The sequence below is a fragment of the Lycium ferocissimum genome, unplaced genomic scaffold (assembly GCF_029784015.1).
Source record: "Lycium ferocissimum isolate CSIRO_LF1 unplaced genomic scaffold, AGI_CSIRO_Lferr_CH_V1 ctg4585, whole genome shotgun sequence".
In the NCBI taxonomy this organism is placed as follows: Eukaryota; Viridiplantae; Streptophyta; class Magnoliopsida; order Solanales; family Solanaceae; genus Lycium; species Lycium ferocissimum.
Window position 1 is genome coordinate 40379 of NW_026725705.1, and position 20738 is coordinate 61116.

The 20738-nt window shown below is 38.6% G+C and overlaps 1 protein-coding gene across 19 annotated transcripts in view; it reads right to left on the reverse strand.

Moving 5' to 3' along the window:
* LOC132044464 (pre-mRNA-processing protein 40A-like) overlaps nt 1–20738 on the reverse strand; it is a 39179-nt gene that overhangs the window by 5738 nt on the left and 12703 nt on the right. For all 19 annotated transcript variants that reach the window (XR_009412190.1, XR_009412191.1, XM_059434950.1 and 16 more), the window contains 14 exons: nt 20657–20723; nt 12511–12609; nt 12276–12344; nt 12127–12204; nt 11871–11957; nt 11703–11737; nt 11451–11556; nt 10623–10703; nt 10434–10526; nt 10283–10336; nt 10070–10186; nt 9861–9959; nt 809–856; nt 635–727 (listed from right to left, as the gene is read on the reverse strand). Coding sequence is in view for 17 of the 19 variants with exons in the window: in XM_059434950.1 (XP_059290933.1) it covers nt 635–727; nt 809–856; nt 9861–9959; nt 10070–10186; nt 10283–10336; nt 10434–10526; nt 10623–10703; nt 11451–11556; nt 11703–11737; nt 11871–11957; nt 12127–12204; nt 12276–12344; nt 12511–12609; nt 20657–20723 (1126 nt within the window). In the remaining 2 variants the exon portion in view is untranslated. The remainder of the gene's footprint in view (nt 1–634; nt 728–808; nt 857–9860; nt 9960–10069; nt 10187–10282; nt 10337–10433; nt 10527–10622; nt 10704–11450; nt 11557–11702; nt 11738–11870; nt 11958–12126; nt 12205–12275; nt 12345–12510; nt 12610–20656; nt 20724–20738) is intronic.

A 20738-nucleotide genomic window follows, 5' to 3' on the forward strand; every position in this document is an offset into this window, starting at 1 on the left:
TTTTAAAATAGAAAAATGATATCATCCAGTTATGCTGTTTAACAAATATCATAGAGCTTACCCACTAACCTTAAACAGAAAACTACAAGGCAAATTGCATTGAATTAAGCAACTTAAGAAATGTGCTGTAGGTGTAAATATTAAGCACCGCCGTCCAGAAAAGAAATAATGTAACTAGGGAAATGGTACCAAAACTGAAGAATGAAAGCAAAAGCTAACACCAAATATATGATCAATGTGGTCGTCGTCTTTTTGCTAGAAGGTTTCATGTTTTCTTGCTAACCGACACACAAGTCTTCTTGACTCCATTACAAGAAGATCCAAAATTTTATGTGGTATAGGTTATGGTTGATACTAAAGGAAAATGCCACTAACCACAGCTGACTAGTCACCTAGGAGTTGTCAATTTAGCTTTCACAAACTGACCAACTTCCAGTGAAACATAACATGGAAGTACTACTTATGCTTTACCATTCAATCCACTCAACTTACACAGCACCTGTCCCAAAGCCAAAAAAAGGGGGACAAATTTATACAAATCCATTAAGTGAATGGTGTTCTTTAATTTCACATAACATTCAATTCTAACGAGGATTGATGTGAAACAGTATACAGTACTTAGCCATAATTAGACCTTTAAGTTGGTATCTGATATTGGTGGAGAGCTAATGCATTTTGCAATTGCAACTTTAAAATCTTCAAGCGTCCAGGTTGATGTCAATCCAATCTGAAAGCAGAGACAGCTCAGCAAAAATATTAGGTACTAGCCAAAGCACAGCAGAGGTTAAAAATGAAGAGTATTGATTACCTCGGTCATCCTCACTGCATCTCTAATTCGTGACTTGTCATCAAGATACTGCAGCAACAAACAAGTAACAAAAATTCACGATGCTATATCAGTAACAAAAATAGGATACTAAATGGAGCCTTGTCCATGCATTTGAGTTGCCATGAAGTCTATAAATTTCAAGCAGGGTGATGGGGACATAATTTATTTCATGAATACCAACATTTGTCCCGTTGTTCAAAGTAAGTCATCTACAACATCACAAGGCAGTTGACACACAAACGTGACTGCATAGACCAGGTTAAATTGAAGGAAAAATCAAGCCCTACTCTTCGGATAATAGCCAAAAAAAAAAAGAAAATTGGAGTGTATCGCTGTTAATAGCTCTTTTATATATACACTTGATACGAATCACTTCTGCACACAAACACCAATACAAACTTAAAAAAAAAAAAAAAAAAAAAGAGAGAGAGAGAGAGAGAGAGAGAGGATGCCAGCATCTGATTTTATGTTGAACTCTCACCATCCCACTGCAAGAGCCTAATTCAAGAAAGCATTACCAAATTCAATCGTTGAAGGAGAGTGGGAACAGGATCTGTATCTATGCTTGGATACCAGCATAGACTCCCTCTTTCATCGAGCAAAGAGATAAATGCTACTCCCTCCATTTCAATTTGTTTGACTTGGCACGGAGTTTAAGAAAGTAAAGAAGACACGTGGGTTGTAAAGGAGATGTGATGGGGGCACATGGATTGCTCTAGAGTGCCCCAAAAGTTAATTTTTTGGAGTTAAACACATATTGCATCACGTCAGAGAGGGGTGCATGGCCCCATATCAGAATAGAGGTCAAAACAACTAATGCTAATACATTGGGCCAAGATATTTTGGCCCAAAGTATTTCAGTAATATTACCACAGGGGGTTAATTATTCAGAGCCCAGGCCCGACCCTTTTACTGAAGAGTTAATGGCCAGCTCTTTTATTCCATTACCGGAAACACAAGCCACGCATAATTAAGGAGAACACCTTACTATTAGAATAAAAATAGGAATAGGATGATGTGATTCTTCGAGTTAACAAAGAACCAATCGACCAGGATCTTAATCTTGAAGCGATTTGATGGGCAGAATTCAAAAAACGGACGTAAATCAGCCTATACTTCTCGGAATTATGTGATTTCAAGACGAGGAGAAATATGACGATTTGAACTATAATAATAACTATTGAATCGTTTAAATCTAGTAAGTATTGAGGGCGGGACGATGGTAAGAAAATTAAGGTTCTGGGTATGAACTAGATCGAATTTTAATCAAGAAACGCGTTCTTGAATGATCAAGAACAAATAAAGTTCCTAAGTCACCACTTGAAATCAATTAACGTGATAAAGAAACACCACACGCAACTGAAAACAAGGTAAAGACTATCACCACCTTGCTTGGAACTAAAAACAAGGATAAAGAATACCAAATAGAGAAAATAACTCTATTGCAAACTAGGGTTTAAGCTCAAAAACGTGAATAGTATATTTACAAGTCATGTTAACCCTTTATATAGGCCTAGGGTCTCTTCTTTTATGACTACAAATCTCTATTCTACTCTTAGAAAGGAAATAGCTAAAAACAAGGAAAGTAAAATCCCTATTCTACTAGGAAAAGAATAAAGAAAACTAGAATCCTACTAGAACTAGGATAAAGATCCTACTAATGATAGGAAATTAAATCCTACTAAAATATAAATCAAGAAACAAGAAACCTATTTAGAAAAGGATTCAAGAAACAAGAATGGGAAATAATCTTCAAACTCGAGCTTCTGGACTTTTCTTTTCTTTGAATTTCAGTCTTGTGTTTCTTGATTTTCTTGAATTTCCTTATATTCTTCATCTTTCATCATTCTCCCCTTGTTGAGAAAGACTCGTCCTCGAGTCTAAAGGCTCCATAAATGGTGAAAGATTAGCAAACAAAAAAAATTTGGAACAACCCATAATACTCACCAGGCTTTAAGTTGCATTTTTCTAGTTTGTCATAGAGCTTCATCATGTTGAAAGAAATCTTTACATATGGCCGAACTAAATCCCACTTTCTCAGTAGTAACTTTTTTCCATGATTTCTCAAACATATCATCTTAAACTGATCTTCAATGTTTAAGCCATAATCAGCACTTACATCCTTTTGATCTTCAAGAATCTTGATTATTCCCTTGTCTATGTGGTGTTTGCTGGAAAAATCCAAGTTACTACCATGAAAACCATGAAATAAATCAAATTCAAGTACGTTTGGATCAAGGTATGAGATCAAATCATGTCTTCTAAGCAGCTCCTCGATGGTTTTCACGCTCTCATATTTGACACGATTATAGCCATTAACCTCATCAAATTGAGAGATATTAAATCTACACTTTCTTGCAAAGATTCAACCTTTTGATGAATAATTCTTGCTCGAACTACATCATAAATTAAACTCTCATGCATAGACTCCTTTTTCAGCAACTCATTCTCTTTCTCTTTCAAATCTTCATAGATTATTGGTCCTACGCAATACGCTACTTTGGTGACACAATATGGATTCTTTTCGAAATCACTTAAAGATGAAAAATCAATCTCACAAATAGTTGGATGCTCCAATGGATCCTCATCAAACTTTGGAGGTAAATCCTCAACTCGTGGATCCAATTCATTCTTCTCCTCCGTTTTCTTTTTTCCACATTTATGGGACCAATGATTTGTAATTTGGTCACAAAAGAATCATCAACATACTTGGAGTCTTTAACAACATCTTCTGAATTCAAGGGAACTAAATTGATTTTTCTCCCATCCTTTGTGAAAGAATAGGTATTACGATATTCATCATACTTAGCACCTATCATACCTACGGCTTCCAAGTAATAAGTAAAGATCCATCTTTATTACATCACACCAAACAAGATCTTTATATATTTTGCCTATAGAAAAAGAACTCAGGCATTGACGAGTTACATTCTAAACCACCATCATCATTCTCAAATTTGATGCTATAAGGATATGGATGAGGTTTTGTTAACAAGCCAAGTTTAGAAACCATCTCTTTAAAACAACATTAACATGACTTCCTTTATCAATGATTACCAAACATACCTTATCATCGGAGGTACATCTAGGGAAAGAGATTCCTGTTTCCATAGTTTTTCATCTTCATGAACCCAACGTCCTCGTTTCTTGCATATAATGCATAATATTCCTGTTGTGCTCGATACCAAATTGATGTGATTCTTCGAGTTAACAAAGAACCAATCGACCGGGATCTTAATCTTGAAGCGATTTGATGGGCGTAATTCAAAAAACAGACGTAAATCAGCCTATACTTCTCGGAATTATGTGATTTCAAGACGAGGAGAAAGATGACGATTTGAACTATAATAATAACTATTGAATCGTTTAAATCTAGTAAGTATTGAGGGCGGGACGATGGTAAGAAAATTAAGGTTCTGGGTATGAACTAGAACGAATTTTAATCAAGAAACGCGTTCTTGAATGATCAAGAACAAATAAAGTTCCTAAGTCACCACTTCGAAATCAATTAACGTGATAAAGAAACACCATACGCAATCGAAAACAAGGTAAAGACTATCACCACCTTGCTTGGAACTAAAAACAAGGATAAAGAATACCAAATAGAGAAAATAACTCTATTGCAAACTAGGGTTTAAGCTCAAAAACGTGAATAGTATATTTACAAGTCATGTGAACCTTTTATATTGTCCTAGGGTCTCTTCTTTTATGACTACAAATCTATATTCTACTCTTAGAAAGGAAATAGCTAAAAACAAGGAAAGTAAAATCCCTATTCTACTAGGAAAAGAATAAAGAAAACTAGAATCCTACTAGAACTAGGGTAAAGATCCTACTAATGATAGGAAATTAAATCCTACTAAAATATAAATCAAGAAACAAGAAACCTATTTAGAAAAGGATTCAAGAAACAAGAATGGGAAATAATCTTCAAACTTGAGCTTCTTGGACTTTTCTTTTTCTTGAATTTCAGTCTTGTGTTTCTTGATTTTCTTGAATTTCCTTATATTCTTCATCTTTCATCAAGTATCCTACATGAAAAAGAATTGGGATGTAGTGTCTATAAATAGGGCTCAATTTGATAATATAGATACTAGTGTCTATAAATAGGGCTCAATTTGATAATATAGATACATCATTCAATAATATTTCTCTCATAATTTCTCACATGGTATCAGAGCCATCCTAAAATATCATCACCGTGCATCTCTCTATTAACTGATGATTATCCTCTGGCACTGTCAGACCACCAGATTCTGGTCTCCACAGTTGCTGTGCAAAATCCGGTAACACTATCGAGTTAAGCATCATCTCTCGATGAAAACCCACAAAACCTCCGGAAAATTCCATCTCACGCGCTCCCACGCGCCAAGCACAGGTAGAACTCCGTCGAGATCTACTCCACGCGCCGGGCGCGTGAGCCATTTCCCGATGAGTTTTTCTACAAATTTCTTTTTCTATCAGGCTGCGCAGACATTGCCAGCCAAACCATCCGCTCTCTTTCAGATTTCAGTCACCGGATTAGGGTTCTGGCGTGTCAGATTGCCATTTTCAGGAGAAATCTGATTTTTCCTGCGTGTTTCGAGACATATTCTTCATCTACAGAGGCCGCCTGCGTATTCCGACCCCATCCACAGTGATTTTGCTGGAAAAAAGCTACCGGAACATTATTTTCCGGCAGTACAGTACTGTTTCAGCAGCTTTTTTGGATATTTTTCAACTGTTCAGGAGCTGATTCTTTGCTCTTGGGGTTTGTTTCAAGCATCTGAAGAGTGGCCTCTCATCAATCCAATTATGTTTCACGGTTTTGCTAATTCCAAGAATATGGGAGTTGAAAATTCAAGTTCTATGATCTCTTCAGAACACTTAATGAGGAGATCAGAAAATCGAACATCACAATCTATAAAGAATCGACGAGGAAGAGGTCGGTTTGGAAGATCTCGACCTAAGTGTAGTTACTGTAATAGGCTTGGACATGCTCGTGAAGTATGCAGATTTCATGTAGTTATTGTAATAGTCTTGGACACATTCGTGAAGTATGTTAATTCTCTGCATGGTCGACCTCCCGAGAATGCTCATGTTGCTCAGACTGACACTACAAGTACTCAACGGGTTTATTTATCTGAAGAGGAATACAATGAGTATCTTCAATATCGAACACATAAGCAGACATCTCCACAAGTAGCCTCAACCGCACAGTCTAATACCCTTGGATTGTGGGTTGTAGATTCCGGCGCTTCTAATTATATTTCTGCACTTCTGATCATATTTCTGGTTATAAATCACTTTTGTCGAATATTGATTATTCACAATCTCTTCTCGCTATTACTTTAGCTAATGGGATCCAAACAAAAGCAAAAGGAGTTGGACAAGCTAACTCCATATCCTTTGTCACTCTAAATTCGATTCCTTTATGTCCCTGGTTGTCCTTTTAATCTTGCATCGGTCAGTCGTTTGACTCGTGCCCTAAGTTGTGTCATAATATTTCTTGATGATTCTTTTGTTATGCAGGACCGCAGTACGGGACAGACGATTGGCACAGGATATGAATCACAAGGCCTCTACTACCTTGCCTCTACTCCTAATTCCTCCATAGCAGGTCTAGCTACAGATCCTCCAGACTTAATTCACAAAAAGATCGGGACATCCGTGTTGGTTCAAGCTACAAAAAATGGTGCCTAGTTTTTCTAGTCTGTCCAAATTTGATTGTGAGTCGTGTCAATGTTACGGTCCCCGGTTATGGATCGAGTTAAAGGACGACGTAAGACAGAATCAGAGTTAACGTAGAGAGAATTAAGAGAAGATGATTTCTTTTTCCGACCTATGATGCTGGTTCGCTAAGAAAGAACCTGCGATCTCTTAGAGTTTTAAGTACTCAAAAACTAGAATAATTTTCTGCTGCGATCTCTTAGAGTTTTAAGTACTCAAAAACTAGAATAATTCTCTGCCTAACTTCATTGAATAAACATTGAGTTTAAATACAATACTGATAAGATAACTACCACTAATAACTAGGAAATATTTCCCTAACATTACTAGAATAAGAAACTGCAAATAACTACTACAAAGAAATAATTACTACAAATAACTACTATTGTAAATTACTACTGCTGAAAATAATTACTACTGTAAATTACTACTACTGTAAATAATTACTACTGTAAACTATTGGAAGACCACAAAGGACCGCTAACATCACTCCCCTCCTTTAAATCGTGCTTGTCCTCAAGCGCTAAGTGTAGAAAGTACTAGTATTTCCCTCTTTTCCAGCAAATTCTTCCTCATCGTCAATGAAATCAATCCAGAATAATTTCTTGCACTGATATCCTCGAGTGAACAATTCGTCACAGTTGTAACAGAGTCCCTTGAGTCGTCTTTCACCCATCTCAGATTTGGGTCAATTTCTTCACAAGTCTGGTGGGTTGTTGAGGTGAGAAATCTGTTGTCTTTGATCTACTAGCATCTAACATTTGCGAACAAAGGGGTTGTTCCTTGCGTTCATAAAGCCTGGATAAACTCATCGCCGTAGCCAAATCTGGAGGATTATGCAACTCAACCTCAATTGCTATATAATCAACAAGACCGTTGATATAAAGTTCAATTTTTTGCGACTGTGTGAGTGTACCAGCCCGCAAAACCAACTACTCAAAACTTTTCTTGGTAATCTGCCACAGACGCGATCTGGCGTAACTTAGCCAATTCGCCCAACTTCTGACTTCTGATTGGTGGCCCAAAACGAAGATTACAATGACGTTTGAATTCATCCCAAGACGGATGAGGCATATCTGTCTCTAGTTGAAGAAACCAAAGTTGTGCATTCCCTTGCAAATGAAAAGAGGCAAGTCCAACCTTTTTTGCTTCAGAAATTTGTTGGTGTCGAAAGAAGTGTTCACACCTGTTCAACCATCCCAAAGGGTCGTCTTGGCCATTAAAACATGGGAAATCCAACTTTGTATATCTAGGAATGATAGAATTTCCTCCTGTTTCTGATCCTGACCCCCCTGCCGCTGCAGCTTTACCCTTCCAACCTCGGTTCTGACCGGTATTTTCAATTGATTCAGAATCGGCCTTTGAATTTGCTAAATCCTTTGTGAGTGCATCTAAACGAGCATTTATGGCTTGGCTTCCTGTCTGGCTAAATTGGTTGCACGTTCTTCCTAGAACAAGTTTACCAATTGTGCCAGTTGATGTTGAATTTGATCTCCCATAACTCTCGTCTCTGATACCAAGTTGTTACGGTCCTCGGTTATGGATCAAGTTAAGGGACGATGTAAGACAGAATCAGAGTTAACGTAAAGAGAATTAAGAGAAGATGATGTCTTTTTCCGACCTATGATGTTGGTTCGTTAAGAGAGAACCTGCGATCTCTGGAGTTTTAAATACTCAAAAACTAGAATAATTTTCTGCCTAACTTCATTAAATAAACATAGAGTTTAAATACAATACTGATAAGATAACTACCCCTAATAACTAGGACATGTTTCCCTAACATTACTAGAATAAGAAACTGCAGATAACTACTACAAAAGAAACTACAGATAACTACTACGAAGAAATAATTACTACAAATAACTACTATTGTAAATTACTACTGCTGTAAATAATTACTACTGTAAACTATTGGAAGCCACCAAGGACTGCTAACAGTAAACTTGGGAAACACACTCGCACTCCCTCTCCACGTAGTGTTGAGAGTCGTGGAGAGTCTATTTTGTTCCTCAGTCCATTCTAATATTAGGAGTCCTAGTAGAGACGGTTCAACCTTCGAATTTTGTTATTTTGTTAGTTTCATTGATGATATTCAAGATGTACTTGGATTTTCTTAATGAAAGATCGTTCTGAGTTGTTTTCTATATTCCAGAGTTTTTGTGCTGAAATACAAAATCAATTTGGTGTCTCTATTCGTACGCTTATTAGTGATAAAAAGGGCAGCCTGGTGCACTAAGCTCCCGCTATGCGCGGGGTCCGGGGAAGGGCCGGACCACAAGGGTCTATTGTACACAGCCTTACCTTGCATTTCTGCAAGAGGCTGTTTTCACGGCTCGAACCCGTGACCTCCTAGTCACATGGCAGCAACTTTACCAATTACGCCAAGGCTCCCCTTCCAGTTTCAGCAATTTATGCCTCACCAAGGAATTATTCATCAGACATTTTGTCCGTACACTCCTTGACATTCCTGCCTCCTCAAGAATGTCTAAGGCATACTTGCGTTGCGAAATAACAAAATGTACAGACGCTGATTAAAGATCGACAATCAGCATCTGTCGAAGATCGACAATCAGCAAATCATTGGATATACAGACGCTGATTAGGCAGGATCACCTTCTGGTAGACATTCTATATTTGGATATTGTGTTTCAGTAGGAGGTAACTTGGTGTCTTGGAAAAGTAAGAAACATAATGTGGTTGCACGATCTAGTGTAGAAGCAGAATATCGAGCAATGGTTGTAGCAACTTGTGAGCTAGTTTGGATCAAACAATTGCTTAGAACATTAAAATTTGGAAAAATCAGTTAGAGGAACTTGTGTGTGATAATCAAGCGGCCCTCGTATTGAATCAAATCCGTACATGAGAGGACTAAGCAACATCGAGATTAACTGTCATTTTATCAGACAAAAGATACTCTCAGAAGGTCTTGTTACAAAATTGTGACGTCAAGTGACCAGCTTTCAGATATTTTCACCAAGGTATTGTTACAAAATTGTTAAGTCAAATGATCAGCTTGCAGATATTTTCACCAAGTCCCTCACTGGTCCTCGTCTTAGTTACACCTGTAACAAGCTCGGTACCTATGACGTATATGCACCACCTTGAGGAGGAATGTTAGAATAGGACTATATACAGTGTCCTACATGAAAAAGGATTGTAGTGTATATTCTACAGTTTTTCATACAGGCAGAGTGGTTATAGTACTCATATTGTGCCAGCCATGCAATTCGTACTACATTGGCAGAAATGCTATACACTCATAAGGCTCAGTGTAATAATGTAGTTTACACAATTCAATACTCCTATTAGCAACCTATTTCACCTGTTTCTCCAGCTCATCAAAAACATCTGCAAATAAGTCTTTTGCTGTTGACCCTGAAGCATTTGATGAGACAGCCAGATATGCAGCTAAATCTTTGATCTGCAAGCACAAAATAAAGAAGGAAATTTTTGGATGCAAAATTCAAAAAGACAAAAAAGGAAATTCATGAAGGTCATCACTCTCACTGAGACTAAGAAAGAATAACTAACTTTGATGCAATAATCACGCCAGTGAGTTTTTGCATTAAGTATTCCCGCAGCAACATGCTCTTCCATCAGTTTTCGGAACTCATCACGATTTTTACGTTCTGCTTTCCTCAATTCTTCCTATTTGCATCCATGGTGTATGTCCAGTGAGAAAGCGATAAAACAAAGTCTCCAAAGATAAATTTAATTGCAACCCGAGTCTAATTAACAATATACCATCCGCAGTTTCCTTTGCTCCTCCTCTTCCCTCTCTAAATCACGTAAATATTCCTAACACAGAAAAGGTTGCAACATCACTTCAAAGATGGGGCGTATAAATGAGATGTTTGAAATAAAGTAATTTATGTATTAGAAAAATGAGAACTACCTGGAAAATCTCCAAGCGATCAATTTTCTCAAGGCGAGAGCATCTTTCATCAGCTTCTAAGCGGTCCTGAACTTTCCGCCACTGGCTACTGGCCTGAACAAAAGAAGTCAGCAACAATGAAAGTACTATCTCCTGGAAATAGAAAAAGTATAATATAGGAACTTATGTTAATTCCACTGGAACAAATACCTTAATAAAGTCACAGGATTTTAAGAATTCTAAATACTCCACTCTATTGCGCTTCTGCTCCTCCAATGCCCTTGCACGCTCCTAATAAAAATCCAGTACAAAGTAATAAGATAAAATCTCTCTTTAAAGCAGACCATATCTACAAAGAGACTTTAACTACACTTGCATGAAAGTACAAAAAATCTTGTTCTATTTTTGGGGCAGAGGGAGGAGAGGAAGAAACATCATAGTTTCAGGTTTCAAACAAAAACACATGCAATACATGAAAGACGAAAGAGTGAAGACAACAAACTGTGTGTAGAAATACCAATAAAGTCTGTTTAAACGGAATTCAATGGTGAACTCATTTAAATGAAATATATTCAAAGAACACTAGATTTTAACTTGATTACAGCACTTCTTTCTCCTCTTTAAACAAAAAAAAGGAACAAACAAAAACACATCCTGCAGAGGGAATAGAATGAATATTGTTAATGAAGTGGACCATGGGCCTAACTCAACTTTGAAAGCTAGGTCAGGTGGTGAAGATTGTCCAAGATCATATGAGGAAACTACAGCTCATACACCTTACCGATGTGGGATTCTAATACATTAATCGCATACCAAGACTGGACATCTGGAGCGTCAGATAACAATATCTAATAGTCTAACATAAGGATAGATCTGCCTCTAATACCATGTTTATGAAGATGGACATTGTATCTATCTCAAACTGAAAGCGAAAGGCTATCCAAAGACCATATAAGGAAACTACAGCCCGCACACTTAACCAATGTGCGAGTCCAACATATACAAGCACACGAGAAAGTTCACTGAAAGGGGCTTCACCTTTTTCTCAAGTTCCTCCACATAATCTTCAAAAAGGTCCTCACGGTCTTTAGCTCGCTCAACAGCTTTAAAACGTTCATCATGTTCGAATATGGAGATTGCCTTACTGAATAATCAATAGCAGATAGTGGATCAAATGGAACTTACACAAATAATGGAGCAACTTCAAGGTACAAAGAATTATACAAACAGTGACCAAGATCAGAAAACAAGCAGCAGACAACTTAGCATCATTACAAATGAAAGACAAACCTCCATCTTGAGGATGGCAACAGCTCCTTGCAATCCTGTAAGATTGGAAATAACAGAGATTGTTGTGAAAAATATCAACTTTTCTTTTGACGAGTGAAAAATACTAAAGTCTCTTACACATTAAGATATACCAAATGGAAGACACTCACAAAAGAAAATTTCACTTACTTCTAACATTATCCTGAAATCTTCACGAGCTTTTTTCTGTTTAACACGTCTCTCTTCAGCTTCCAGTTTTTTCTTTTGGCTCAGATACTGGAATAGAACACAGAATTTATATAATAGCTATAGACCTTATTCTGTTTGGAATACAGTATGCTGAAACATTGAAGCAGCAATTAACCCATTCCAGATATTTGTTATGTAGCCAAAATAGCAAACTGAAAAGTGAAAGTTTTCCATCAACTACAACTCCGAGAGATACCTCATTAAAAGCTTGCTTCCGCTCACCAAGGGATTTTAGAGCACCATATCTTGGGTCATTGATTATTGCTCTCATGCCCTGACAAATACAATTCATGTCAAATGATCTTCCTCAATTATTCAGTATGAAAAATCAAGCAAGTAATAAACCTGATCCCACGTGCAGTCAGACCCAATATTTGCAGATTCCAGAAGAGTCTTGAATGCACTCTTTGCCTCCTAAATTTAGCAGCCAAGAGTTGAAAACAATGTGCAAAAGGATATCATAACAAGCAAAATAAGCAATAAACCGAGGCAATAAAATCAGATACTTAAAATAGGAGTAAGACTGTAAGAGAAATTTTGAGAACATCCAAAAGGGACAAAAAGCAATAATCAAATATACCGCTTTGCTCTCATAAATTAATGGTCCCAGCTCGACGGTTTTCTCTTCTGAAGGAGTAGCATTTCCTATTTCAGATAGTGCAGCATCTTTCTTAACTTCCTGCATTTCAGGCACAACATCAACCACAAAGTAGAAAAGAGAAAACGTCATCGAAGTATAATCTTCACCTGTTAGCAGTTGACTAACAACTGCACTACAGAATTGTTGGATTAACATCCAGCACAACAGCTAATAAAAGCTTTCTTGGTGTTTTAAACACTAGTAATTAATCTTCTCGCCGGAGATCGCAACTGCTTCTCCGACATGACCCAGCCTTTCTTTCTCGACTTTCTTTCTCCTCTAAACTCCTTCCGATCCTTTCCTCCACCCCCTTCCGATTACTGTCTTCCAAAATAAACTACACAATCTCCTTTTCTCAGACCAAAATTTCAGACTATCATCAGAACCCTAGTTTCACATCCTTTCCTCTTCAAATCTTCTTCCGACCAGTTCTCCTTGGAACCATGCCTGAAAATCACTCCTTTTCTTTCTTCTTCTAGTAACTCAGATCACTACTTCTGGCAAATGGAGAATATCATTTATTTTGCTGTTGGGTTCAAGTCCTATGATATTGCTAAGTCTTCAAACACTGTTGATTCATGGTACGATTGGACTGAGAGAAGCAAGAATTTCATCAGAAGGGTCTCGTTCAACAGGAACACCATGGAATGGATTGTCCAGACACTTCGCGAAGCATCTAAGACCCGAGGAAACTTTGTGAGAAGATGGAAGAAGAAAGATAATTTTCCGAGACTTTTTGCTCCAGGAATTATCACAGCTATGGCCGATATATCAGCATTATAAGCATCAGAGGAAAGAAAAGATCAGTGCTTATTATTCCAGAAGTGACTTTTAATGCAGGTTGGACTTTTTTGGCTGACAAGGTTAGTAGATTTTTAAGCAGTCAGAGACGCCGAATCACTGCTGTAGAGCCAAGATTGGCATCAAAGGATCTTCCATATACAGATGCTCTCAGAAACATTAAATGGTCTAATCAAGTAGTTATTGATGGCAAGTCATTAATGAAAGAAAAACCCATCCATATTAAAGAGGCCCCAGACTCCCAGAATGAAGTCCTCAATAAATGTCTAGTTGGTACTTTCCCTACGAACTCATCGGAGATTCCCACACTTTCAGCAGTTAGGCGTTGGACCAGCTCTCTGTGGAAGCAAGCTCATGGATTGAACATATATGAGATGGGAGATGGAAAATTTCTCTTTGAATTTTCTTTTAGAACCACTGCTGAACAGATCATGGAGGGGGAATGGTATTGGAAGAAATCACCGGTCAACTTTCAGTGGTGGACACCATTGTCAGGAGCTGTTGACCACGATGAGTTGCCCAACTCGGTCTGGGCCAAACTAGTTGGTTTACCACTTCAATTTTGGTCTCAAAATGTCTTCAAGGCCATCGGAGACTACTATAGGGGTTGGATTGAGACGGAAGAAGAGACACAACTCCGTAATCATTTGAAATGGGCTAGAATCAAAATTAGAGGAAAGGGGAAAGAGATTCCCAGAGAAGTAACCCTGGAGCAAGGGGGCATCCTCTTCACCATCCAAATTTGGGTTGAAATTCCGGCAAGTTTTTCCATCAGAGAAGGTAAAGGAGTACAAGGTTTTGTCCAGCAGATATCTAAAACCCTAACAAAGGGTACATGTGCAGATATGATGCAGAAAAAGGGGATTTGCTTTGACCAAGTGGGCACGTCACGTGGGCCCCAAGAGACAGCTGTTCAAGTGGAAATTTCAAATTCAAACTGGGACCTGAAAATTAATAGGGAAAAGGCCCATATTATGTTGGGCCCAAATCAATTTAATTGTTTGGGCCTAAAGGAGACTGATGAAGTAGAAACTTTCCCTCAGCCTTTAAGTGAGGCAGCACGTGAGGCTCCACTTACTGAAAAGAACCTTTTAGAAGATATGAATACCTCACTTCTCTCAGAATTGAAAGACACTGCTTCTAAATTCTTGGAAAGCTTTGCAATTTGGGAGTCTGCCAATACGACGTGCAAGGAAGTCACCCCATCATCTCATCCCTCCTCTTCTTTTCTGAATCACCAGGAAGAATACAAGGAACCCCAAGAAACTGGAAAAGAAAAGGATATTGATGCAATGACAATTATCGAGGATGAGACGGACCAAGTAATTTCAGCAGAACAAGATGGCACAAATTTGCAAATTATGCAAGTTCACGAAGCGGAACCAGTGAGCATGCAGCCTCTGGAACATTCTGAGGCTGAAACTAGGGCCTCCAATTGGGTGAAGTCCAATATTTTGGAGTTAAGCAACATATATGGGGCTGCTTTCGAAGGGTGTCAGGAAGAGGCACTAGCACTATTCATTAAACTCGACAAAAGGAAACAGATCCTGGAAAAGGAAGGAACGCCAAGCAAAATCAAAACACCTAGGAACAAGGGGATTAGCAGAAATGAATTGAAGAATTTGCAATCAGAGCTCAATAAAGAGGTGGTAGGGGTGAGAAACAGGGGGAAGAATTTAAGTTTGACTCATCAATGAAACTAAACTTTTATCTTGGAATGTTAGGGGACTTAACAAGCTACCAAAAGAAATCTTGTTAAGAGCTTGATGCTGAACTGGAAAGCAGACGTCTATTGTTTTCAGGAGACCAAAATAAGAGGTGGATCTTATTGCCAAACAATTATGGGCATGTAGATGGATGAAGTGTGGAATTCTTGAAGCTCAAGGCAGCAGTGATGGTATTATGATCCTTTGGGATAGTAGAGTGTGGACTGGTGTATTAGTTGAAAAGGGCTCCTACTCAATCACTTACAGCTTTGCTTCCGTTCATCATTCTTTCAATTGGTGTCTTACAGGGGCTTATGCTCCCCACACCAGAATGGCTAAGGCAGAATGCTGGGAGGAAATTTCAGCAATCAGAGGGTTATGGGATGGCCCTTGGGTCACTTGCGGGGATTTTAACACAAGCAGACTCATGGTTGAAAGAAGGTTCTGTCACAGAATCACCAATGTGATGACTGATTTCTCAAGCTGGATAGAGGACATGGAACTTCATGATCCTCCTTTGAACGGAGGAAAATATACTTGGTTCAGGGGGCTAAATCACAACAATGCCGCCAGAATTGATAGGTTCCTTTTTTCTAAGGAATGGGAGGAGGCCTTCAGGGATATAAGGCAAAGACTATTGCCCAGAACTGAATCTGATCACACTCCAATCTCTCTCGAGTGCGGTATCTGGGAACGCAAAGGTTCTTACTTTAAGTTCGAAAATTGGTGGCTTGGGGTTGATGGTTTCAAAGAACTCGTTTCAAAATGGTGGACTGAATTTGAGGTCCATGGCTATCCAGATTTCAAACTCAGCAGCAAGCTAAAGATGCTGAAGTACAAGCTTAAAGAATGGAGCAGGCAAAACTTTGGGGATCTAGTCAATAAGAAGAACAGCCCATTGAATGAACTAGCTGATCTAGACCATATTCAGGATAATAGGGAGCTTAATGAAGAGGAAAAGATGATCAGGGCAACTGTTATGGCTGAATTGGAAGATCTAGCCAATAATGAAGAAGCAAGTTGGAGACAAAAATCCAGGGTCTTATGGTTAAAACAAGGTGATAGAAATACTAGATTTTTCCAAAGAATGGCAACATCACACAAAAGATACAACACAATTGACAGATTAATAGTTGGAGGTCAAGAAGTGGTACTTGAGGCTGATATCAAGGAAGTTATGGTTGATTATTATGAGAAGCTGTATTCAGAAACCGAATCATGGAGGCCTTCTCTGAATTATGTTAGCTGTCCCAAGATAACTGAGGAGGAAAGTCAATGGTTGCAAAGACCTTTTTCTGAAGAAGAAGTGCTAAATACCATCAATTTATGTGCAATCGACAAGGCTCCGGGCCCTGACGGCTTTACCATGGGTTTCTTTAAAGAATGTTGGGATATTCTAAAGGAAGACCTAATGCAAACCATTCTTAATTTTCATCACAATGAATTCTTTGAGAGATCCTTCAATGCTACTTTCATTGCATTGATACCAAAGAAGAATGGGGCAGAAGAACTTAAAGATTTCAGACCTATAAGCCTTATCGGAGGAGTTTACAAGATCATCTCTAAAATCATCACAGAAAGACTGAAGACAGTCATGGGGAAGTTGATTGATGAACACCAAATGGCCTTCTTGAAAGGGAGACAGATTATGGATGCAGCCTTACTAGCTAATGAGCTAGTGGACTCCAGATTCAAACAAGGAAGGCCAGGAATTCTATGTAAATTGGATATCGAAAAAGCTTTTGACCATGTAAATTGGGGCTATCTGCTGAAGATCCTGGAAGACATAGGCTTTGGGCACAAGTGGATAAACTGGATCAAATTTTGCATCTCTAGTGTCAGATTTTCTGTTCTGATAAATGGTTGTCCAGCAGGTTTCTTTCAATCTCAAAGGGGTCTCAGACAGGGTGACCCATTGTCACCTTTCTTATTTTTGATTGCTATGGAAGGTCTTAATCACATGGTTAGGACAGCTAAATCTAATGGTTGGATTAGGGGCTTCGACTCTCAGTCCACCATTAGCAACCACCTGGAGATCACTTGTTTACTATATGCTGACGATTCACTAGTTTTTTGTGATGCTGAAGTGGAGCAGATCAGACATCTCAGAGCAATGCTGACCATTTTTGAAGCCCTGTCTGGTCTTCATGTCAACTGGAGCAAAAGTTAACTCTATCCAATTAATCAAGTTGATCTAGCATGGAACCTCTGTCAAGTGGGCTCCCTCCCCACTAAGTACCTAGGGATGCCTCTAGGTGCCAAAAACAAATCCAAAGAAATCTGGGATGAAGTTTTGGAGAGATGTAACAAGAAGTTGGCAAGGTGGAAAACCCAATACCTCTTTGGGTGGCAGAGTTACACTCATTAATTCTGTCTTGGATGCCCTCCCTACATACATGATGTCTCTCTTCCCACTCCCCAGAGGAGTAGAGAAAAAGATTGACAAACTGAGACGAGACTTTCTTTGGCAAGGTAATAAAGTTGATGATGAAAGGAGATGCAAGAACCTGGTCAAATGGGACTCAATCATTTTGAACAAGAAGGAGAATGGGCTGGGCATTAAGAACTTGCCAACAAAAGTTTGTTGCAGAAATGGCTATGGAGATTCAATTCAGAGGACAATGCTTTATGGAAAAGAATTTCCCAGAAATATGGGATGCTGAAGATTTTAAAAAAGTTAATGGCCCTTATGGGAGAGAATGAATTTTGGCCTAATGTAAATATCATAGTTGGCGATGGCAAAAAAAACTTTTTGGGCAGATCAGTGGATTGGCCATAACAACCTTCAATCGACTTTCCCTGACTTATACTCTAAGCCTCCAAGCTCAAGCACAAATCAGGTTTGGAGCCCTCAGATGGGATCTTATTTTCAAAAGAGCTCTCAATGATTGGGAAATTGAAAGCTTAATCAATAATTCTTTTGGAGGAACTTCTTATTGACTAAGATGAACTTTCTCTGTTAAGTCTGTTTACTGGAACCTCAACATACATGATTTGTGTTGTCTCTCTTCCTTGTTTTAAGGAAGAAAACATCTTCCTTGTATTTGGCAAATTGTCAACTCCAATGACATCAGTTCATCTCACACCTATAAATAGGGAAGCTTTCTCATTTGCTAAACACACCAAATTGAAAGATTCCCAAAGAGAAAAACAAACTGATTTTGTGTGGTAAAATTCTTGAGTGTCATTGGGATTGGGGTTGTGAGGTTGAGTGTTGACGCCGACGCGTGGACGTAGCTCTCACATTGAGGGTGAACCTGTGTGTGTTATTTATTCTTCGCTTACATCACGGCGTAAGTAGGTTGTAGAGGAATTGGTAAAGTTGATGATGAAAGGAGATGCAAGAACCTGGTCAAATGGGACTCAATTCATTTTGAACAAGAAGGAGAATGGTTGCTGGAAAAAGCATGAGATATGATGAAGGTATTGTCGATATGTTGAGAAAAGAAGAAACTAATCTAAAGATGATGGGTAAATGCATCAATCGGTAAAAATTGATTTTGATGATTGCAGCATCTGCCAAATAAATGGCTATGGAGATTCAATTCAGAGGACGGTCGATCCGGACCGGGACAATGCGGAGGCCCGCGGAAAATCGAGAGTCGAGAATGGCGACGATCCGGTCCCGCTTCAAGAAGCTTTATGGAAAAGATTCATTTGACAAACCCAGAAATAGAGGGATGCATTAATTTGAAGATGTCAAATGGATGGAAGATTACAAAATTAGACATGTTCCAAAGTAGCGATGCGAAACACAGTCTCGGTGGGTCGGCTTGATGATGAGGGATATGATCTCGATTTTGGTAATGGGTCTTGGAAAAGCTATGGTAGTTGGCCCTTATGGTACTTTGTGGTTAGATTTGTGGCATTGTCGGTGGGACATATCGACCCGAGGAGAAGGGATGAAATCTATTAGGTTCGGGAAAACCACTGGAATGAATTGGTTGGCCTAATGTAAATATGACCATAGTTGGATTCGATGGCAAAATGAAAAATAAATCACTGTGTTTGGGTATTCAAAGATCAGAATACATTGATGGTGATTTCAAACGGTATTGTGCCGATAATGGAATCGAGATGATGAAAGACTATTCTGGAAACAAATGGAGTAGTAGAAAGAATGAACCGAACGTTGAATCGACTTTCCCTGACGAGAAGAAGTACGGGTGGCGAGAAAAGGTAAATCTTTCATTTATATCCAAAAATCAAAGAAGTGTTACTTTATTGGCTAAGCCTTGGTTATCGATTTTGGGATGAACAAAATCAAGTTGCAAAAAAAACAAATCGGAAATAGTCGATTTGACACTCAAGGATGGGATCTTATTTTCAGGAAAGAGCTCTCAATGATTAGGGTGGTAGGAATGTTATGAAGAAAATGCGAGTCGATGAATCGACTAAGTGAATCGACTAAGTGGGATTTGTGATGAAAGATGAGATGGACTTAATCAATATTAGCCGAATTGCGAAGGATAAGAGGGCATTGCAAAACAAATGGGTTTATCGGATAAAGGAAGAACCCTAGCCTCTGGTTGCAAAGGGATTTGGAGGAACTTCAGCTGATATCCTGACAGACTTTCTAAGATGGAAATTAAACAACAAGGAACATTTCTCTGTGTAAGTCTGTTTACTGGAGTGGACCTACTTGTATTTCCGAAAATCAAGTTGCAAGGTTATGTTAATGCGACAACGGTGGTGAGTACCATCCCTGATAGGGAAGGAGATTTGGCCCTGGATAACAGCGAAAAGAGAGAAAAATCTAAGAGAAATACTCTTAGTGAAAGGCCTAAGTAAGAGAAGGTCTTTGAGAGAATTTTGTGTGGTAAAATTCTTGAGTGTCGTTGGGATTGGGGTTGTGAGGTTGAGTGTTGTAAACACTTGTAATATTCTTCTTTAATTCTAGGTCTCTCACATTGAGGGTTTTGTGTATGTTCTATTTATTCTTACATCACGGCGTAAGTAGGCTAAGGAGATTGGTATTTAAGTGGAGGGCATGCAAAGTCTGATTTTAAACCCCCATTTGGAAAGAAACTACAAAGAAGAGGTTTTCAGATTTGTTCAAGATGTTTCTTATGTGGCCAAGATGGTGAAACCAATAAGCACCTTTTCTTACACTGCAAGACAACTACAAATCTGTGGAACATGTTCTTTTGTATCCTTGGTATCAATTGGACTATGCCTAATACTACTGTTGAGCTTCTCAGATGCTGGAAGAGTGTAGGGAAGAGAGGTGGAGAAGAAGATTGGTGGCAGATCATCCCAGCTTGTGTTTGGTGGACAATATGGAAGGAAAGGAACGCTAGAATTTTTGAGGGCACTAGTAGCTCTATCCAGAAAATTAGGATGAATTGTCTAAATCTCTTCTATTTTTGGTGTAAACAAAATTTGTGGGGGGAGATAGGAGGCCTGGTAGATTTAATAGGACAAGTGTAAGCTTTTGTTGGGTGCTCCTTATACTTTTGCTGTAAAGATTACAATTCAGCTTTAGTTGAAGCTGAATTTTACAGTGAATACAAGTCGTTACCGATATCAAAAAAAAAACACTAGTAATTAACTAATCGCATTTCAAAAAGGCAAAGTACCTCCGTATTGTCCGGAGAAACTCCACCGCCATACACTACTGCATCCTGAGCTGAAGTAGTCTCAGAACTACAACAAAAATTG